The sequence below is a fragment of the Bubalus bubalis genome, chromosome 4 (genome assembly GCF_019923935.1).
Source record: "Bubalus bubalis isolate 160015118507 breed Murrah chromosome 4, NDDB_SH_1, whole genome shotgun sequence".
Lineage (NCBI taxonomy): Eukaryota > Metazoa > Chordata > Mammalia > Artiodactyla > Bovidae > Bubalus > Bubalus bubalis.
Window position 1 is genome coordinate 96,110,501 of NC_059160.1, and position 22,596 is coordinate 96,133,096.

The window sequence follows — 22,596 nt, forward strand, 5'->3', positions numbered from 1 at the left end:
GAGTTTCAGCTTCAACATCAGTCCTTCCAGTGAATATTCAGGACTGACTTTCTTTAGGATTGACTGGTTTGATCTCCTTGCAGTCCAAGGGACTCTCAAGAGTCTTCTCCAGCACCACAGTTCAAAGCATCAATTCTTTGGCACTCAGGTTTCTGGCTCTGCTGTTAAAGAATCCGCCTGCAATTGTTTGACTAACTTTGGTTAAAATGGCCTTTCCTTTGATGTTCCTTGCATCCATCTCATGCCTGTCTTTTTTTCTACCAGTTACTGACATACAGAATATTCCCCAGTGGTCCCTGAGGACCTTCACTTCTGTTTCAGGTTTTCTCTATTTTCTGTCCTTTCCCATCATTCTTACTGACCATACTATTCACATTCTTGACTCTTCTAACACCTTAGCCATTTGTTTATTTTATCTTAATTCTGGCATTCTTCATCTGTATTCTAAGCCCTTTCACTTAGCCGTGGTTTGGAGACCTTGTCATCTCCTAGAGCCAGTCATTTCAGACACTTATTTTTTTTTTCCCTCTTTCCACCCCGTTTTCACTGAAGATAATGAAACTGATAGTTCTTGTACTTTAAAAAAAAATTCCTCCAGTCTCTTAGACTGGTTCCCCTGCTGCCATTCAGCTTGGAAACTGTGTCCACTGTCCCACCGTGCTCTTACTTGTACCTGAGCAAAGGATCCTGGATATGAATTTTTTCCACTTCCTACTGAGAATTCCTGTATCTTTATTCATCCCCTTCTCCCTTTCTATTAAGATTCTTTCTTCCCTTTGTATCCAAAGTAAGTAGTGCTTTTCATCCCACCCCTTTATTTCCTCTGGAGTCTTGCTTTGGCAGTTACCCTCTTCTTTACCTCTACCTTCTCCTCAGACTCAAAGGTTCAGTTCAGATTGCGTGATCCTTTTATGAAAATTAATTGTACTTTCTTCTATAGTTTGTACTTTTAAAACTTATTTTCTTTTGGCTTGTGATACCCTTTGACTATTCAAAACCTTCTAATCATCTTCAGCACTTTTTCAAAATAATATCTACATGTTTTGAACTCTTACTGTTACTGAAATTTAAGACCATTGAATTTATCCCTGTTAAGGTTACTTTTTGTTAAATGTAAATATCCCTTAGAATCCCTAACTATAATGATCTTAAATCAAGGACTAATTTTCTCCTTAAAGAAATAAAAATCTCCAACCAGTTGTGAATTCTAAGCCAGCACTGCTTCAGCAAAGTGAACTGAAGAGAATTATGTAGATCATCTTTTATAGTCTACCAAAATGATATTCTTACCTCTTTCATGTTTAATGATTGTCAGATACTCTATCATTTTTTGGTTTATTTGGCTTCGAATTTTGTATGTAGGGCATTTTTGTTTCTCTTCATGTCTACATAATTTATTTAGAAAGCGTCATGAGAAACTCTGGGCTGGAAGAAGCACAAGCTGGAATCAAGATTGTCAGGAGAAATATCAATAACCTCAGATATGCAGATGACACCACCCTTATGGCAGAAAGTGAAGAAGAACTAAAGAGCCTCTTGATGAAAGTGAAAGTGGAGAGTGAAAAAGTTGGCTTAAAGCTCAACATTCAGAAAACAAGATCATGGCATCTGGTCCCATCACTTCATGGGAAATAGATGGGGAAACAGTGGAAACAGTGTCAGACTTTATTTTTTTGGGCTCCAAAATCACTGCAGATGGTAATTGCACCCATGAAATTAAAAGATGCTTACTCCTTATGACCAACCTAGATAGCATATTCAAAAGCAAAGACATTACTTTGCCAACAAAGGTCTGTCTAGTCAAGGCTATGGTTTTTCCAGTGGTCATGTATGGCTGTGAGAGTTGGACTGTGAAGAAAGCTGAGTGCCGAAGAATTGATGCTTTCGAACTGTGGTGTTGGAGGAGACTCTTGAGAGTCCCTTGGACTGCAAGGAGATGCAACCAGTCCATTCTGAAGGAGATCAGCCCTGGGATTTCTTTGGAAGGAATGATGCTGAAGCTGAAATTCCAGAACTTTGGCCACCTCATGCAAAGAGTTGACTCATTGGAAAAGACTCTGATGCTGGGAGGGATTGGGGGCAGGAGGAGAAGGGGACGACAAGAGGATGAGATGCTTGGATGGCATCACCGACTTGATGGATGTGAGTTTGAATGAACTCCGGGAGTTGGTGATGGACAGGGAGGCCTGGCGTGCTGCGATTCATGGGGTCGCAAAGAGTCGGACACGACTGAGCGACTGAACTGAACTGAACTAAATACTTTCATAACTGGGTCTTGTTTCTTAACTGATTTACCAGGTGTATCCAAAATCTTGACAAGAGCCAAGCTATATTTGAAGCCTCACTGTAACTCTGGACCTGAGAGAGGACCCACGGTGTTTTCTCCTCTATTATCATCTTCATGGTTACGTGAAAAGAAACTTTTATTAACTCAGTAACCTAAAAGTGCCAAATTAATAACACCATAAACATTTAAGGGAAAAATGCACAGGTTTGAGAGCATTACGTATAGCTAGACTTACAGAATCAGAGTGTGACTGGTCCTGTCAAAGGAGCACAGGCAGAGCAAGACTGGCTCTCTTCCTTTAGAGCAATTGTTTCTGGCTTTGTATGTACCTATCTCAGAAGCAGTGTATTTTATGGTTCGTCCATGTCATATTGTCCAACCAACTTGTGCATTTAAATATTTAATCCAAGATTTGAGTTGGTTCATTTAGTCCATCAGCAAATACTGAATCTTTATTAGTGTTTAAAGCACAACTCTAGGCCCTTGAGAATGTTGTCTTCCCAAGAAGCAGTTTTAATTAGGTTGAAAAGGCATGCTATTAATGCTAAACTATAAAGAGTACGTGCCAAACAAATTATATTTGAGGTAAGTGTTTGAAGGATTTTCAAAAGGGAGGGTTGAGAGCTTATCCTGTCAAAGCTAATTAGTGTAAAGTCTTTCTCATGAGGTTAGTCCTTTGGTCACTAGGGATGCACTGTGTTTTTAAGGTTTTGGCTGAGAATGTATCATTCCTTTTGAAGAGGACACAAATTGTGTAAGTGTTCTTTCATCTCAGGGATGAAAACTCAATATATTTTACAGAACATAGTATGTTGTCTTGTACTAGATAGTTTTCTTCTAAATTCTGGATTTAAAATCAGTATAATTGTGGCATAATGAAGTGGGACACAGGAATACTTAGGTATTAGAAGACCTTTGTCCCATCTTAATTTGGCTGCTTGGTAGCCATGTGATTTGGGCCTGACTTAGCTAAGCCTCAGTCTGTCTTTCTGTATTATTTGGAATTATAAAGATGACTCTTGTTACTTCCATAGAACTATTGTGAGAAATTACTAAACTGCTGCTGCTGCTAAGTCGCTTCAGTCGTCTCCGACTCTGCGCGACCCCATAGACGGCAGCCCACCAGGCTCCCCCGTCCCTGGGATTCTCCAGGCAAGAACACTGGAGTGGGTTGCCATTTCCTTCTCCAATGCATAAAAGTGAAAAGTGAAAGTGAAGTCGCTCAGTCGTGTCCATCTCTGTGTGACCCCATAGACAGCAGCCTACCAGGCTCCTCTGTCCATGGGATTCTCCAGGCAAGAGTACTGGAGTGGGGTGCCATTGCCTTCTCCATTACTAAACTGGCCAACCTTAATTAAATGTTGTCTGTTATACTCTAGACATCATGGAAGGCTTTAAAGATACATTTAGAAGCTGTATAACCTAGTGGAATGAAAATGAAGAAGCAGTATATCTGAAAGCATGTTGTAAATTGTGAAACACTGCCTGGCTGTAAGATGGCTCCTCCTGAACTGGACTGCTTTCTCTTGCCTTACTAACCCATTGTGCTCTTCTCCACCAAAGCCTTTTGTTCAGGCTGTCTGTCCCCTGTGTTTGTCAGAGCCCTACCCATCAGAGTTACATCTCCATGTAGTAATCTCTCATCCTTCTAGATAGAATTGATTTCTCATCTTCTCTGTGCCCATAGTTCATAGATTTTTTCATAGCAGAAGTAGAAGTTTGTTACATTTTACTTATATATAACATTTACTTATATATAACAACTTGGTTGCTTGAAGTCAAAATCTTTGCCTTTGAATCTACCACTTTGCATAAAGACAATGCCATGTGTCAATATGAGCACTCAGTAAGATGATTGTCTAACTCAGTGAAATATATGAACTATGGATTTTTAATAATATCTTTTGTTGGGTTGTGACTTTTAGGTTAAAACTTCAACAACAAATTGTGGATATTGAAAATGCAGAAAAAGAAAAAAAAGAAAATTCTGACCTGAAACAGGTATTATTTTAGCAAACATATTGCTTTTATTTTTTTAAGTGCTTCTTTAAATCTGTGTTTTGAATCTATTGGCATTTTATATATAAGAATTCTGAAAATATTTCAATTGATAATGAATTGATGAGGTTGATATGTAAAGATAAAGTGTTTAAACCTCTTTAAGCTCTTGTTTATTAAGTTTCTTTTGCTAATTGCTATTTCTCTTAAAATATTTATATGCTGTGGCCCACGATCAGTTTTTTATCACTATTTACTTATGGCTGTGCCGCGTCTTCATGGCCTCACACAGTCTTTCTAGCTGCAGTGAGCGGGGGCTGCTCTCTGGTTGTGGTGTGCAGACTTCTCAGTACTGCGGCTTCTCTTACTGTGGAGCGTGGGCCCTAGGGTGCTTGGGCTTCAGTAGTTGTGGTGTTGGGCTTAGCACTTGTGGCACGTGGGCTTACTTGCCCCATGGCGTGTGGAATCTTCCTGGGACCAGGGATTGAACCCTTGTGCCCTGCATTGACAGTCATATTATTAACCATAGGACCATCAGAGAGGTCCCAAGATCAGTTTTTTAAAATTATATTTTAAAGGACAATATTTTGATATTATGAATTTAAAAAATGAATTAGAAAGATCATCCCTGTTTTGAGTTACTTGTGTGATTGACTTGTAACTTTGCATTTCTTATTCCATGAGCTATTTTTTTATTACATCCCTCTGAAATCTAAAGAGTTGTATTTATGGAAGGAAATTCATATTTTAATTAAAGTTGTTTGGGTTTAGGAAAGATCTATATGGGCAAAACATGAGGAGTGAAAATTCCACTTTTAGGATTTATGCTTTGCATATATAGTTATGGTTTCTGAGTCTGAAGTAGGAGGGCATAATGTTTAATACTCAGAAGTTATCTAGTTTCATTGGCATTGAGCTTTCTGTCATCCTGAAGATATGGAAAAGTATTAAGCTCTTTGAAGGTTGCTTGTTCAGCCATCTATAATACAGATTTAATATTTATAGCTGCAGTTAAAAATACTGAATATTCTTCTGGAGAAATTCATTCTAAAATAGAAATCTGAGACATAACCTTTTTACTTTATTTTTCTGATGATTGCTTTTTGTACCTATATAATTCTGTAGATGGCTTTGCTACCATAAGAAAGTAATGGAATTATTTCTTATTTATTGCATAAAGAATCTGCTTTCTTTTGACTCTTGTCTTATAATGAATTCTTTTGATCTGAAATCACTTAAACTCTCTGCCTCCTAACTTCTCTCAGAGATTGGCTTTTAGAGGTAGAAGAAAGTGAAAGAAAAAGGAGAACTTGTTTATTAATTGGTAAAATGCCTTTTGCAAGAAGTAGGTATAAATGTGTCCCAAATGTGTTATTTGGATAGAACTTAAGAGCAGTGATGTGAATCTCCTAGCCTGTTAATTTGTAACTAGATAATCAACTACTTTTCATGAGAAAAAGTACTATAGAGATAAACTGGGATAGAGAAGCCTGAGTGACATTTCACAGTTTGATAAATGGGTCTAGAGGCAAAGGAATCCCTACCATTCATTAGGTTTCTCAAATTATCTTTCTTCTGCCCAACACTGGATGTATAGACTGCTTGAAAACTACTCAGAAACAATGTGAGAGTGAGCCTTTCTGTATTTATGATTTCTGACTGTTCAGAAAGCAGAACCCCCTGATGGAGTGCTAATCACAAGGTTTGTGAAAGTATGAGATGGTTTTCTTAGCAGCTTTCCCAGCTCACCTTTTAAAATCTATTCTTTCCTAGGAGGCTAGGAGACTCATATTTGGATTCTCTTTGCTCACCTTGCTGCTCTCTTTCTAAGGACCCTTCTCCCCGTTTCTAGTACCTCTTCTGGCCTGCTTATTTGGGCAAGAGGAGAGAAGACTCAGTTGCAGATTGAGGAATAAGGTTCTTTATAGTCTCTGGTTATATTAAGAAATGATCCTAATGCTGCTGCTTTTTATTATTTTGTTCCAGGGCATCCCCAAGGGCACATCAGTTGGGTGGGACATTTGTGAGGGAAGATTAGTGTCTTCTGTGTCTCTCATATTCTGTTGCATTTGTTTATGTTTCTCTTCTCTTTTAAGCAAATCAGTGGTTTGCAGATCCAAGTGACCTCACTGGCACAGTCAGAAAATGAGTTGCTGAATTCAAACCAAATACTGAAGGAAATGGTGGAGAGGTTAAAACAGGAATGCCGAAATTTAAGAAGCCAAGCTGAAAAAGCACAACTAGAAGTTGAAAAGTAGAGTTTGCTTTTTTTATGTACAAATTGTTTCTTCTTTATGCTGTATTCTTTTAACGATGATTCCAGTGTTGAATGTATTTTGATTACTAGTTAAAATACCCCATCGAAATGTACAGTGGTTTTAGGTAATGTATTTTCTGTTTCTAGAGATGAGCTTTTAGAACTCTGAGATTGGTTTTTTAAAAAAAGAAAAGACCTCTTAAAATTCTGCCTGACCACAGTGTTTTGAAAACCTTCAAAGAAACACTTCTTTATTCATTGAGTAAATCAATACATTTCTTATTACTTCAAATATATAAATTCTTCTGAATGCTAGAAGTCAGAAACAAAATTTTTGATATGTACAATTTACTTCCGAGAATTAGAATCTTTTGAATTTTCTCTTTGAAAAGCTCATTTATTTGTTTATATTTTTTGATCTTGGAATCTCTTAGTAATAGACAGTCTAGTAAACTGTAGGGAGATGATTGTGGTGATCAAGATTTCCCTGGAAAATTTTGTTTATATATGGTAGAAAACTACTATTTTGTATTTGCTTTGTTATTATAACATGTCATTATAAGTTTTTCAATCTAGAAACATTATTCTTTTCACATTTTTTCTTCTGAAGGCTGCTTGCCACATAAAATTTTTTTTCTTATTTTCAGTTTTTCATTTTTTAAGGCTTGACCATGGCTTCATATATGTGGTTGAATTTCAAGAAAAGTAAGCAAGATAATTGTCCATGATGTGTTGTGACATACCACAGAGTCCAAATTATTTTGCTTACATTTTGCAAAAAAAAAAAAAAATAGAAATTTGTATCTTGGAATCCTTTAAGTGTTTTGGAATCCTTTAAACCTTTAAGTGTTTGATTTCAAATGTGCTTAAGAATTCTAATAACAGGATAGCTAGCAAATTTAACCAACTTATCATTGGTTTCTGAATGTTATTCATAGGATTGTTGTTTAGTCGCTAAGTTGTGTCCAACTCTTTGCGACTCCATGAATTAATAGGCTGCCAGGCTCCTCTTTCCACAGGATTTCCCAGGCGAGACTACTGGAGTGGGTTGCCATTTCCTTCTCCAGGGGATCTTCCCAACCCTGCAGTCAAACCCTCTTCTCCTGCATTGGCAGGCAGATTCTCTACTACTGAGCCACCAGGGAAGCCCATTTATAGGATTACATAGCAGAAAATAGCTGGACTAGCAGTCAATAAGATGTGATTTTGGTCCCAGCAAAGACACTTAAAATCTGCATGACCTTAGTCATGTAGTCTTGACTCCTCAGGGTTTGTATATCTCATTTGTACTGCCTATAGTGAGGATACAAAAAAATCATAAAGCATACAGAAAAGCTTTAAAGATGTAAGTTGTTATGATGTTACTATAAAATAGCATGTATATGAAATTTACTCTAGCTAGAAAATATATCACATTAAGACTTGATAACAATGCTGATTGCCATCTTTACTGGGCTCAGTTTTTAATAGCTTGGTGGTATCAAAGTGAAGAGGAACTCAAAAGCCTCTTGATGAAAGTGAAAAAGGAGAGTGAAAAAGTTGGCTTAAAGCTCAAAGTTCAGAAAATGAAGATCATAGCATCCGGTCCCATCACTTCATGGGAAATAGATGGGGAAACAGTGGAAACAGTGGCTGACTTTATTTTTCTGGGCTCCAAAATCACTGCAGATGGTAATCGCAGCCATGAAATTAAAAGATGCTTACTCCTTGGAAGTAAAGTTATGACCAACCTAGACAGCATATTAAAAAGCAGAGACATTACTTTGCCAACAAAGGTCCGTCTAGTCAAGGCTATGGTTTTTCCTGTGGTCATGTATGGATGTGAGAGTTGGACTATAAAGAAAGCTGAGCGCCAAAGAATTGATGCCTTTGAACTGTGGTGTTGGAGAAGACTCTTGAGAGTCCCTTGGACTGCAAGGAGATCCAGCCAGTCCATCCTAAAGATCAGTCGTGGGTGTTCATTGGAAGGACTAATGTTGAAGCTGAAACTCCAATACTTTGGCCACCTGATGCAAAGAGCTGACTCATTGGAAAAGACCCTGATGCTGGGAAAGATTGAGGGCAGAAGGAGAAGGGGACGACAGAGGATGAGATGGTTGGATGGCATCACTGATTCAATGGACTTGGGTTTGGGTGGACTCCGGGAGTTGGTGATGGACAGGGAGGCCTGGTGTGCTGTGGTTCATGGGGTTGCAAAGAGTCGGACACAACTGAGCGACTGAACTGAACGCATATATATGGAATCTAGAAAAATGGTATTGAAGAGCAACAATGGAGAAACAGACATGGAGAACAGGCTTATGGACATGGGGAGAGGGGAGGAGAGGATGAGATGTATGGAAAGAGTAACATGGAAACTTACATTACCATATGTAAAATAGATAGTCAACAGGAATTTTCTGTATGGCTCAGGAAACTCAAACAGGGGCTCTGTATCAACCTAGAGAGGTGGGATGGGGTGGGAGATGGGAGGGAGGTTCAAAACTGGGGGGATATATATATATCTATGGCTAAGTCATGTTTAGGTTTGACAGAAAACAACAAAATTCTGTAAAGCAATTATCCTTCATTTAAAAAATAAAAAGATTTTTATGAAGAATAAATGATGTAGTACATGTACTCTTTTAATAAGCACAGTGGCTGGCTCATAGGAAACAGTCACTAATGGTGGTGTTAGGAAATAATGTGGTCATGCAAGAATGCCTGTGTTGGATAAGGAAGAAGGTGGTGAAGGAGGAGGTAGTGAGTTTGACTATACTTGTGGTAATATCTATTTAATTCTAAGGGTTAATAGGTTTTGCATACATTCTCTGACAGGGCATTGGAAGAGAAGCAGATACAATGGTTGGAAGAAAAGCATAAGCTTCATGAACGTATCACTGACAGAGAAGAAAAGTATAATCAAGCTAAAGAGAAATTGCAGCGAGCTGCAATTGCCCAAAAAAAGGCAAGTGGTTCTTATTAAATTATTTCTGTAGAGTAAAAACATAACTATTTTAGAAGAATATAATACATAATTAAAACAGACTTTAGTGGTATGTTAAGTTTGATATTTAAACATGACATTTTGCTGTCAACTTTGCAAAGATAAATTGGGAACATGCAAACTAGTCAACAAGTTTATTTCAAAATATGTGTACAAGTCAGTTTTCCAGAACCCACATACGTTTTTCCACAGAGATGGTAGTTTTCATTGATAGTTTCTAGACCAGCCCATACAAGGCTCATTTAACTCATTCTTCACTTACAGTGTGATTAGGTCTGTTTCAGCTGTGCTTAACCAGTTCTTGTAACATTGTTTTTGTGGTTCCAATACTTTTTTGTTTCCAACTCAGGAATATAGGAGCAAGTATCTCCTTACCCCAGCAGAAGGAACTAGGACTCCCCTGGCTTCTGAAACACTTGTGATAGTTCCCACACTCATGATCTTTTTAAAACTTCATCTTTGCAGGCATACTTTCTCCAGAACCTAAAAACTTTAGTCCAGGGCATCATGGAAATAATGTAACCAGGTGATTCATCTAAGTCAATGGTTTTTACAAAAGCAGACCCAAGGAATGCAGCATAGCCCCATTAATAACCATGGCTCACTATGGCAGCAATTGAGCAGTTATTTTCAGCAAGATTGGCACATGTATGTTGGGTGAAGGGGAAAGTAGTAAAAAAAAAAAAAAAAAAAAATCCCATAAATGAATTGTTATGTCTTCATTTCATAAGTTCCCTTAGTACTGGCTTTGGTGTGAGAAAGTGAGAAGGTCTAAAGTGAGAGGAAGGTACTTCAGGACATATACAGATTGGTATCTTAATGTCTATATGTTTATTGTTAAGTGTAGTTGTTCATATTTGCTTAAGAGAACTGTATATCATTTACATATTCTGAATTTGGAAATAAAGGACGCAGTTCCTAGTGACTTGTTTATGTTATTAGATATAACTGCCAAATTTGCTCTGATAGTTGGAGTGACAACATGAGAAACCTAAACGTTGTTATTTCCCCACTTTCTTGGTTTATAAATATTGCATTTTTCTTTTTTGTATGCTAAAAGTAGTATAACAGTGAGATTATAAAACAGTACTTAACTATATAGGAATACCAGTGTTTTATACTCAAATATAAATACTTATGTTGTTTCATTGTTTTTTCCTGAGTCTATCACTTCTCTTTCTCTTTCCTTCTGTCCATATAAGTACTGAGCAGTGTATCGATATTGATGGGGTTTTAGTGAAGTTATTTCACGGCTTGGGATGATCTCAGAAATCCTACTTATGCCTCCGTGTATTCAGATGCCTAAAAGCATCTGAAGCCAGATTTTAGCTGGAAATCATTAGAAATTACAAGGGCTGATTTTATCTTTCACAGAAAAACTTTTATGTTGAGGCTTTAGAGGTAAGTATCTTAGAGATCACATTCTAATTATTGAGGTTAGGTTGGGTTGACTTCCTTTGGTGCAAAAGTGACATCCAGTGGTGAGAGAGATTATCAACTAATCATAGGTATACCTGAAAGAGGGGAGAAGGTGGTATTTTAAGAAACTTGCAAAATAACCTTTGATCAGTATTGACCTAGGATGAATGTTTTTCCTACTGAAATAACTGCCAAATGATGAGTATGAATATAGTAAATATCTATTTTACTTTTAAAAATGTAATCTGTGGATTATGATTTTAAGTTGTAGAAAGTTGTTAATTCAGTAAATAATTATGACCCAGAGCTATCCCATCATGTGGAACACTACCCTGTAGGCTTACAACTGTACCTCAATTAAAGTGAAAAAACAGACAATACATGTGACATGGAAATACAGTCAAAAGTATATAAGTGTATGTCATTTTAGGGCTGGGAGATCTTAGTATTCAGATAGATTTTTGCAGATTAGGAAACTGAAGTGGTAGGTAGCCAAGATCACTTGACTAGTTAGGAACGCCATGACTGAAACCTGCATCTTTCTATTCTTAATTCTGTGTTTTTTCTGCGTTGTTACTCTTTTCATTTCCCCCTTTCTTTGATTCCAGATACTCTACTGCTCTATTGTAGCCATAATGCACATGAGTCTTATTTCTTGTGGCAAAACAGTCACTATAAAATTAATTTCTTTAACTCAGACCCTTTTCCCATTCAAATTAATGTTTCTGTATGAAAATTTTGGCTTATAAGATAGCATAAAGAGGATTCGTAAAATTGCAGCAGACTTAAAATTTCTTTAGATGACAAAAGTCACAACTTTCTTACGTGGTAAGATTGAAAACAGGTCAAATATGTATTAAGTCTAGAGCAGAAATCATAATCCTTTCGAGTTATTTTCCTGTGAGAGGTTCTTATAACTGGGGAGCAGCAGCTTGATCTTTTTCCTACAGGCTAGGTGAAATGGCTCACTGCCGTCTGACTGTTCGTTTACAACTCCAGCCTCTTTAAGCACAAAGCTTATATCCTTTCTGGTAAGTGACATTACACGAAGATGTAACGACTGTGTGTAATGGTATTTTGTTGATTTGTTTGGAAAAGCTTGACCAGGTGTCTTGAGTTGGAATGCCCTTCTGTAACTGATGACTTCCCTGTATGTTTTCCTCACACATTCTTAAAGTGTGAGTATGAAGAGCAATCTCTTGGCAAGAGGACAATGATTTGTGTTTTTCCCTTTGAGGCACTTGAAATAACTTGTGATTTTTATTCTAAGGTATATGTCTTTGAAATAATTCTTAGTTAGAGGTTATGAATGGTTTAGAAAAAGAAATGAACCATAGTCTTAAAGTTGTAAAATATCTATTGAACGTGTTTTGTGGCCTGGCATTATGTTATACACTAAGCAGAACATAGAAGCCATGATTAATTCCTCCTTTTTGACCATATAATCTAATTGGAGAAATAAAATAACATCCAATACCTAAAGAATCTATTAGTCACTTCCATGTGATCTGTATGGACACTAAAATTTGAGAACCACTCTCCTAGCGAGAAGAAAGCTTGAAGACAGACTAGTTAGAAAGCTATTACAATAATCTTAAAATGACGTAAGAGGTCTGGAATTTGGGCTTGCAGTATAGAATGAAGGTGAAGGATGACTCCTAAAAGTATTCCAAAAGAAAAAAAATTACAGACTATTACAGTGCTAAATAAGAAAAAGGAAAATAGGAAGTATTTTAGCTATGAGAGGATATAAGAGGAGTTATCATAATGAAATAAAGAGCATGTGTCAGTTGAGTACAAAGAGAAGATGTATTTGACTAAACACATGTCCAGTATAAACTGATAACAGTGCATCCATGTAGACAAGTCCTGGACTCTTAAGTGAAGATATTGTGTAGGTAACCAGAAACAATGGAACATAAAGCATAAAGATCAGTAGTTCAGATTAAAGATGTATAATTAGATCCTTCAAAGTTGGGGAATGGCTGAAAAATAAAAGGACTATGAACTAAGTTGACTGAGAAAGTAGCTGATTTAGTAGAGGAATGGTCAGATGGTCATAGAGGTAGAATCTATAGTATGTTGTTATATAAGCCACAGGAAAGAAAGATATCAAAGATAAATGCTCATGATTGTTGTAAAGAATCCATTGAATTTGGCTAGAATGTGATAAAAGGAAAATTTTAGCTTTGATTCTTGCATCAATATCTTTTGATTTGTCTTATACTCTTTTGTGTTGTAATGTTTATAACACTAAGGCATCCATTTGATTATCCTGTGATTGTATCAGACTAAAATCAAAATTAAAACCATTTCTTACAGCTACTTTCCCCTCTGGACTCTGATTTCTTTCAGTGGAGCACCATTCTTCCAATCACTTATACTTCAAACCTGTGATTCATCCTGAGGACTCCCTTTTCCCAAATCTAGTCAATCCTTGTATTAGTTTTCTAGGGTTGCTATAACAAATTACTACAAATTATGTGGCGTAAAGCAACAGAAATGTATAATGTTATGGTTCTAAAGTTAGAAGTCCAAAACCAAGGTGTCCATAGGGCCATGCTCCCTCTAGGGGCTCTGGGGTAAGTGTCTGCTCCATGCCTCTCTCCCAGCTGCTGGTGGACGGTGCCTCTGACTTCACATGGTGGTCTCTCTGTGCGTCTGTCTGTGTGTCCAAATTTCTCCCTTTTTATAAGAACACAAGTCAATATTGGATTCAGGGCCTACTCTCAATCTTAACTCTACCCTTTTTTTAAAATAAGGCCACTCTGGAGTGTTTTCCAGCACCAAGAACCAATTACCTAATTTTCTGTACACCAGCTGGGCATCTGACTGTTCAGTTGAATTCTGACACTGCATCAGCTCCCGCAGACTGAAGGACTCCATCTCATAGACTGCCTGCATGTCAGCTGCAGGGTTCTCAGCCTTCTGCACTGCTGACTGAGAGCTGTTAATCGGGGTCCCTGTAAAACCCCTGCCCAGGTTCTATGGAAACATTTAATTCGTATTTACTGGTTTATTATAATACGACTCAGGAATAGCAAATAGAAGAGATGTGTACAGCAAGGTATAGAAGGGGTGGGATGTGCCACCCTCCTAGCAAATCAGTGTACTCACTGTGCTGGAGGCTTTCCAGGTGTCCTTGTTAAGCGTTTTTATAGGTGTTGGTCTCAGTACCCCGCCTCCCAGAAGTTGAGAATGGGAGGTGGGAGTAGGGCTGAAAGTTCCTACCTTCTTACCACTTGGTTTTTCTAGTGACTAGTCCTATTTTAAGACTATCTAGGGATTGCACCCTAAGTTAACTCATTAGTATTAACTCAGATATGGTTCAAAAGGGCTGATTATGAATAGCAAAAGATGCTTCTGTCACTCAAGAAATTCCATGAGTTTTAGGAGCTCTCTGCCAGTAACCCAGGAAAAAGACCAAATACGTTTCTTTTTATATCACAGTTATATTCTGAGTAAACGTAAGTATTATGGAGACACTCATCTACCCAGTCACTAGAGCCTATGAATTCTTCCTTTATAATATATCTCACATTTTGCCCACCTCATTTCTTTTTATTCCTATTGCTAACATCTGAGCTCAGACTCTTCTCTTCTCTGTATTCATGTAGTCAGTTTACTCAACAAATTCATTGAGAACCTGCTATATGCTACGTATTGTTTTATTTGCAGGTATATACAAATAAAGACTGTACTAAGGAGCTTATATGATAGTGGATGGGAGACATGGGGTAAAGAAACAAATACATATCAGGTGAAGATGTGTGCTAAGAGGAAAACTAGTGGAGGTAGAGGGTGGTGGTTTATACAGGTGATCAGGGAAGGCTCTGATAAAGTAACATTGTGCAGAGACCTGGAGGAAAGAAGGGAGAGGCCATCTTTTGTTTGTAGGGAAAGAATGTTCCAGAGGGAATAGAAAGTAAAAGGTGGAGGCAGGAGTCGACTTGGTGTGTTGAAAGAATACAAGAAGGGAGACCTGATTGGCTGAAATGGAGAGAAGTAGGAGGAGGCTAGGTAATGTTGGGGCTTTTTTTTTTGCATTTTATTCTGAATAATAGGAACACACTAGAGAGTTTTGAATTGAGACATGATATAATCTGAATTATATTTTAAGAGAATTTCTGCCTGTTGTGTAAGTGGGGCAAAGAGGACTCAGGAAGACCACTTTTCCGTGTCCAGATGGGAGCTGTAGAGAACTAGTAGTAGGCTGATGGTAGGATTCTGGATACATTTTTAAAGGTGGAGCTTACAGTGGTTATAGGTTATTACGGAGATGTATCAAAGGTGACTGAGATGGTGGGCTTGAGTACCTGGTTAAAGTAGAATTGCTGTTTACTGACATGGGAAAGACCTTGGATAGGACAGATTCAGGGGTAAAACAGAGATGCCCCCTTTGGACACATTAACTCTTTGAGATGCCCACTAGTCTTCCAAGTGGAGACATTAAGTATTCTGGTGAATACATGAATCAGGACTTCAGGGAATAGGACTGGGCTGGAGATAAAGATTTGGGGCTCAAATGGGAAAGACTAGGGATCTCTTCAAGAAAATCAGAGATACCAAAGGAACATTTCATGCAAAGATGAGCTCGATAAAGAACAGAAATGGTATGGACCTAACAGAAGCAGAAGATATTAAGAAGAGATGGCAAGAATACACAGAAGAACTGTACAAAAAAGAGCTTCACGACCCAGATAATCACGATGGTGTGATCACTGACCTAGAGCCAGACATCCTGGAATGTGAAGTCAAGTGGGCCTTAGAAAGCATCACTACGAACAAAGCTAGTGGAGGTGATGGAATTCCAGTTGAGCTATTCCAAATCCTGAAAGATGATGCTGTGAAAGTGCTGCACTCAATATGCCAGCAAATTTGGAAAACTCAGCAGTGGCCACAGGACTGGAAAAGGTCAGTTTTCATTCCAGTCCCAAAGAAAGGCAATGCCAAAGAATGCTCAAACTACTGAACAATTGCATTCATCTCACGCGCTAGTAAAGTAATGCTCAAAATTCTCCAAGCCAGGCTTCAGCAATATGTGAACCATGAACTTCCTGATGTTCAAGCTGGTTTTCGAAAAGGCAGAGGAACCAGAGATCAAATTGCCAACATCTGCTGGATCATAGAAAAAGCAAGAGAGTTCCAGAAAAACATCTATTTCTGCTTTATTGACTATGCCAAAGCCTTTGACTGTGTGGATCACAATAAACTGTGGAAAATTCTGAAAGAGATGGGAATACCAGACCACCTGATCTGCCTCTTGAGAAATTTGTATGCAGGTCAGGAAGCAACAGTTAGGACTGGACATGGAACAACAGACTGGTTCCAAATAGGAAAAGGAGTACGTAAGGCTGTATATTGTCACCGTTTATTTAACTTATATTCAGAGTACATCATGAGAAACGCTGGGCTGGAGGAAGCACAAGCTGGAATCAAGATTGCTGGGAGAAATGTCAATAACCTCAGATATGCAGATGACACCAACCTTATGGCAGAAAGTGAGGAGGAACTCAAAAGCCTCTTGATGAAAGTGAAAGTGGAGAGTGAAAAAGTTGGCTTAAAGCTCAACATTCAGAAAACGAAGATCATGGCATCCGGTCCCACCACTTCATGGGAAATAGATGGGGAAACAGTGGAAACAGTGTCAGACTTTATTTTTCTGGGCTCCAAAATCACTACAAATGGTGACTGCAGCCATGAAATTAAAAGACGCTTACTCCTTGGAAGGAAAGTTATGACCAACCTAGATAGCATGTTCAAAAGCAGAGACATTACTTTGCCAACAAAGGTTTGTCTAGTCAAGGCTATGGTTTTTCCTGTGGTCATGTATGGATGTGAGAGTTGGACTGTGAAGAAGGCTGAGCTCTGAAGAATTGATGCTTTTGAACTGTGGTGTTGGAGAAGACTCTTGAGAGTCCCTTGGACTGCAAGGAGATCCAACCAGTCCATTCTGAAGGAGATCAGCCCTGGGATTTCTTTGGAAGGAGTGATGCTAAAAGCTGAAACTCCAGTACTTTGGCCGCTTCATGCGAAGAATTGACTCATTGGAAAAGACTCTGATGCTGGGAGGGATTGGGGGCAGGAGGAGAAGGGGACGACAGAGGATGAGATGGCTGGATGGCATCACTGACTCGATGGACGTGAGTCTGAGTGAACTCCGGGAGTTGGTGTTGGACAGGGAGGCCTGGCATGCTGTGATTCATGGGGTCAGAAAGAGTCGAACACGACTGAGCGACTGATCTGATCTGATCTGAATGTGTAAATCGGAGAAGGCAGTGGCACCCTACTCCAGTACCCTTGCCTGGAAAATCCTATGGATGGAGGAGCCTGGTAGGCTGCAGTCCATGGGGTCCCTAAGAGTCGGGCACGACTGAGTGATTTCACTTTCACTTTTCACTTTCATACATTGGAGAAGGAAATGGCAACCCACTCCAGTGTTCTTGCCTGGAGAATCCCAGGGACAGAGGAGCCTAGTGGGCTGCTGTCTATGGGGTCACACAGAGTTGGACACGACTGAAGCAACTTAGCAGTAGCGGCAATGTGTAAATGGTATTGAAAGCAATGGGACTAAATGAGGTCACCTAGAAAGTGAAGAAAGACAGAAAAGAACAGGTTTGAGGATTGAGTTTTGAGGAATTCCAAACTTTAGAAGTTGGGAAGTTAAGGCAGAGTGGTCGGTATGATAGGAAAAGAACCAATAAAGTATTGGATGCCAAGTGAAGAAAAATGCTTCAAGAATAATTAGCCGTGTCAAATGACATTCATCAGATCGAATCAGTCGCTCAGTCATGTCTGACTCTTTGCAACCCCATGGACTGCAGCACACCAGGTTTCTCTATCACCAATTCCCAGAGCCTACTCAAACTCATGTCCATCACATCAGTGATGCCATCCAGCCATCTCATCCTCTGTCGTCCCCTTCTCCCACCTTCAATCTTTCCCAGCATCAGGGTCTTTTCCAGTGAGTCAGTTCTTCGCATCAGATGACCAAAGTATTGGTGCTTCAGCTTCAGCATCAGTCCTTCCAATGAATAGGATGGACTGGTTGGATCTCCTTGCAATCCAAGCGACTCTCAAGAGTCTTCTCCAACACCACAGTTCAAAAGCATCAATTCTTCGGTGCTCAGCTTTCTTCATAGTCGAACTCACACATCCATACATGACTACTGGAAAAACCATAGCTTTCACAAGATGGACCTTTGTCGGTAAAGTCAAGTCTGCTTTTTAATAAGCTGTCTAGGTGTGTCATAGCTTTTCTTCCAAGGAGCAAGCGTCTTTTAATTTCATGGCTGCAGTCACCATCTGCAGTGATTTTGGAGCCCAAGAAAATAAAGTCTGTTACTGTTGCCACTGTTTCTCCAACTTTTTGCCATGAAGTGATGGGACCGGATGCCATGATCTTAGTTTTGAGTTATAAATGTTGAGTTATAAGCCAACTTTTTCACTCTCCTTTTTCACTTTCATCAAGAGGCTCTTTAGTGTCAACGAAAAATTAATCAGTCAATATAAGAAAGAATTGTAAAATATTATTCGAGACAAATTTGAGGATTATAATTGAAGAGCATCTCAGAAAGCTCTGAAAGCTGTTTCCCCCATTAGAAGTCAAGATGCAGTTTATTTAAGTTTTTTTTTGAGACAGAGAGCTGTACATTAAATGACATATTATTGACAGTTTACACAGTCCAGAATTAAGCACCATTGTTATATGGGTCGTGTGACCCTTTACGAGATCAAGAGTGAATGTTATCTTTCAAGGAGTTGTCTTGTTGATGCCAGGTGAATGCTGCCATTTATGGTTGAGCAGATATTCCTGCTGATGGGGGAGATTTGGTCAGTGCATAATGACAGATACACAGTGAAAGGAGAGGAGGCCAAAGTCAGAGAAGAATTTTTATGTTTAAATTTTTCTTGTCTTCCCATAATGTGAACTTTATTTCACAATGGTAAGATGATAAAATAGTAATATGAAGACAGATTTTCTTTGGCTATGTGAGTATTAAAAAGAAAACTAGAGGAAAACAATATAATGGGAAGGACTAGAGATCTCTTCAAGAAAATGAGAGACACCAAGGGAACATTTCATGCAAAGCTGGGCACAGTAAAGGACAGAAATGGTATGAACCTAACAGAACCAGAAGATATTAAGAGTTGGCAAGAATACACAGAAGAACTATACAAAACAGATCTTAATAATCTGGATAACCATGATGGTGTGATCTGTCACCTAGAACCATATATCCTGGAGTCCAGTGGGCCATAGGAAGCATTACTACAAACAAAGCTAGTGGTGTGCTTAGTCGCTCAGTCATGTCCAACTCTTTGTAACCTCCATGGACTATAGTGCACCAGGCTTCTCTATCCATGGGCATTCTCTAGGCAAGAATAAGTGTAAGTGTGTTAGTCGCTCAGTCATGCCCAACTCTTTGTGACTGCAGCCCACCAGGCTCCTCTGTCCATGAGATTTTCCAGGCAAGGATACTGGAGTGGGTTGCTATTTCCTTCTCCAGGGAATCTTCCCAACCCAGGGATCAAACATGGGTCTCCTGCACTGCAGGCAGATTCTTTACCTACTGAACTACAAGGGAAGCAGCTTGCTGTGCCTTCCTCCAGCGGAGTTTCCCAACCCAAAGACCGAACTCATGTCTCCTGCATTGCAGGCAGATTCTTTACTGTCTGAGCCAACAGGGAAGCCCAAAGCTAGTAGAGGTAATGGAATTCCAGCTGAGCTATTTCAAATCCTAAAAGATGATGCTGTGAAAGTGCTGCACTCAGTATGCCAGCAAATTTGGAAATCTCAACAGTGGCTGTAGGACTGGAAAAGGTTTCATTCCAGTTCCAAAGAAGGGCATTGCCAAAGAATGTTCAAACTACTGCACAATTATACTCATCTCACACACTAGCACGGTCATGCTGAAAATGCCTGAAGCTAGGTTTCAACAGTACATGAACCAAGAACTTCCAGATGTTCAAGCTGGATTTAGAAAAGGCAGAGGAACCAGAGATCAAATTGCCAACATTTTTTTGGATCATTGAAAAACCAAGGGACTTCCAGAAAACATCTCTTTCTGGTTCATTGACTACACTAAAGCCTTTGACTGTGGATCACAACAAACTGGAAAATTCTTCAAGAGATCGGAATACCAGATCACTTTACCTGCCTCCTGAGAAAATTGTATGCAGGTTCAGAAGTAACAGTTAGAACTGAATATGTAACGACAGACTGGTTCAAAATTGGGAAAGGAGTGCATCACGGCTGTATTTTATCACCCTATTTATTTAACTTCTATGCAGAGTACATCATGCAGAATGCTGGGCTGGATAAAGCTCAAGCTGAAATCAAGATTGCTGGGAGAAATATCAATAACCTCAGATATGCAGATGACACCACCCTTATGGCAGAATGCAAAGAGGAACTAAAGAGCCTCTTGATGAAGGTGAAAGGAGAGTGAAAAAACTGGCTTAAAACTCACCATTCAAAAAACTAAGATCATGGCATCCAGTCCCATCACTTCATGGCAAATAGATGGGGAAACAGTGGAAACAGTGACAGACTATTTTGGGGGGCTCCAAAATCACTGCAGATGGTGCTTGCAGCCATGAAATTAAAAGACGCTTGCTCCTTGGAAGAAAAGTTACGACAAACCTAGACAGTATATTAAAAAGCAGAGACATTACTTTGCCAACAAAGGTCCATCTTGTGAAAGCTATGGTTTTTCCGGTGGTCATGTATGGATGAGAGAGTTGAGCCATAAAGAAGGCTGAACACCCAAGAATTGATGCTTTCGAACTGTGGTGTCGGAGAAGACTTCTGAGAGTCCCTTGGACTGCAAGGAGATCAAACCAGTCCATCCTTAAGGAAATCAACCCGAATATTCATTGGAAGGACTGATGCTGAAGCTGAAGCACCAATACTTTGGTCACCTGATGCTGGAAAAGATAGAAGACAGGAGGAGAAGGGGATGACAGAGGATGAGATGGTTGGATGGCATCACTGATTCAATGGGACATGAGTTTAAACAAGCTCCAGGAGATGATGAAGGACAGGGAAGCCTGGCATGCAGCAGTCCATGGGGTCACAAAAAGCTGGACACAATTGAGCGACTGAACAACAACCTTGTGATCGTTGGGGGCTTTGTCCAGAGTTGTTCCTGTGGAATAGTAGGTATGCAGGTCTGATTGAAGTGGAACATAGTTTCTCCAAGGACTTTTGTTGTGAAGAACAGAGAACTGGGGTAAGATAGCTCAGATTGTGGGAGCAAAGGCTTCTTTTAAGAAGAAATTATAGGATGATTCAGTTGCAGGGGGAAAACTGATAATGCGGGAGAAAGAGGGCAAATGAAGGGACGATGTGTTTTAGTAGGCAGAAGGGCGTTAGATTCAGTTCAGAGGGGGAAGGGATTGGGACACAGTCTCTGTTGTAACGGGAAAGATGACAAAATATTTAGTTGTAAATTCCTGATAAATTGATGGATGTAATGGGAATGTGTGGAAATTCTCTACTGATTGCTGCTATTTTTTCAATGTGAAAAAGAGTCGGGGTTACCAGCTCAGACTGTGAAGAGTGGAGGTCTAACAGATTTGAGGAGAGACAAGAAGTTGTGAAAGAATATAAGAGTTTGGGAGAGTGATTGGACTGGGGGAATTAGTAGAAATCCCAGGTACCCTCTGGGGCCCATTTGACGTTGTTTAGTCACTCAGTCATGACTGACTCTGGGACCCCATGGACTATAGCCTGCCAGACTCCTCTGTCCTTCAGATTTCCCAGGCAAGAATAGTGGAGTAGGTTGCTATTTTCTTCTCCAGGGAATTGTCCTGACTCAGGGATTGAACCCATGTCTCCTGCTTGGCGGATGGGTTCTTTACCACTGAGCCACCTGGGAAGCCCCATTTGAAGTTAGTGCTGGTTAATTTGAGACCAATCAGCATAATTTTGTGTATGTGTGAGTGCACGTGTACATGCCAGCTATATTTCAGTTGCTATAGGTTCAACTGTGCAGTCAGTAGAGTCGTATTTAACTAAGGTCATTTCCTCCAGGTGAGTTTGAAGACGGAGACTTGAGTCAAGATAATGAGGGATCTATGAGGAAATTAAGATAACGTTAAGAGTCTAAGGCATTCATTGAGTCTACTAGTCAACCAGCCATGCAGCTCTTTTATAACATTCCAGCTCAGTTCCTGGCAAAGAAGAGTGCTCAGTAAATGGCTGTTTGTTTTTACAGTGATGAGGATAACAGTGTCATGACTCCTGTCTTCAAGAAGCTTATCTCCAGGTTAAGAGGCAAACTTCAGGGTCCATCTTTTACACTGATGCCATATTAATCTTTTCAAAACAATGCTTTTACCCATCAGTCCACTGCAGGAGAACCTTCAGGGGACTCCACATTCTTATAGAATTACAGATTCTTATTCAATTCTTATCCTTTCTAAAAAGCCTTTTCTCATGTTTTTGTCCTTATTGATTGGAGTTCCCTCAGAAATCCCTACAGTTTGTATTACCTATGATTAAAATAGGGCCCAATTAAGTGGGCACTCTGTATATGTGTGTGTATATAAATATACATACTTGGTTAAGATTTGATGAAAGTGAAAAATTGCTGCAGTTTAAATGAGCAGTAAAAATGGAGAAGTATAACTAGATTTTAAGAT

At 39.2% G+C, this 22,596-nt stretch overlaps 1 protein-coding gene across 4 annotated transcripts in view; it reads left to right on the forward strand.

Moving 5' to 3' along the window:
* The window catches only part of CEP83 (centrosomal protein 83), a 144,306-nt gene that overhangs the window by 112,952 nt on the left and 8,758 nt on the right, over positions 1-22,596 (forward strand). For all 4 annotated transcript variants that reach the window (XM_044941819.2, XM_044941820.2, XM_006064485.4 and 1 more), the window contains 3 exons: positions 4,213-4,288; positions 6,382-6,539; positions 9,360-9,489. In XM_044941819.2, the coding sequence (XP_044797754.2) occupies positions 4,213-4,288; positions 6,382-6,539; positions 9,360-9,489 (364 nt within the window). The remainder of the gene's footprint in view (positions 1-4,212; positions 4,289-6,381; positions 6,540-9,359; positions 9,490-22,596) is intronic.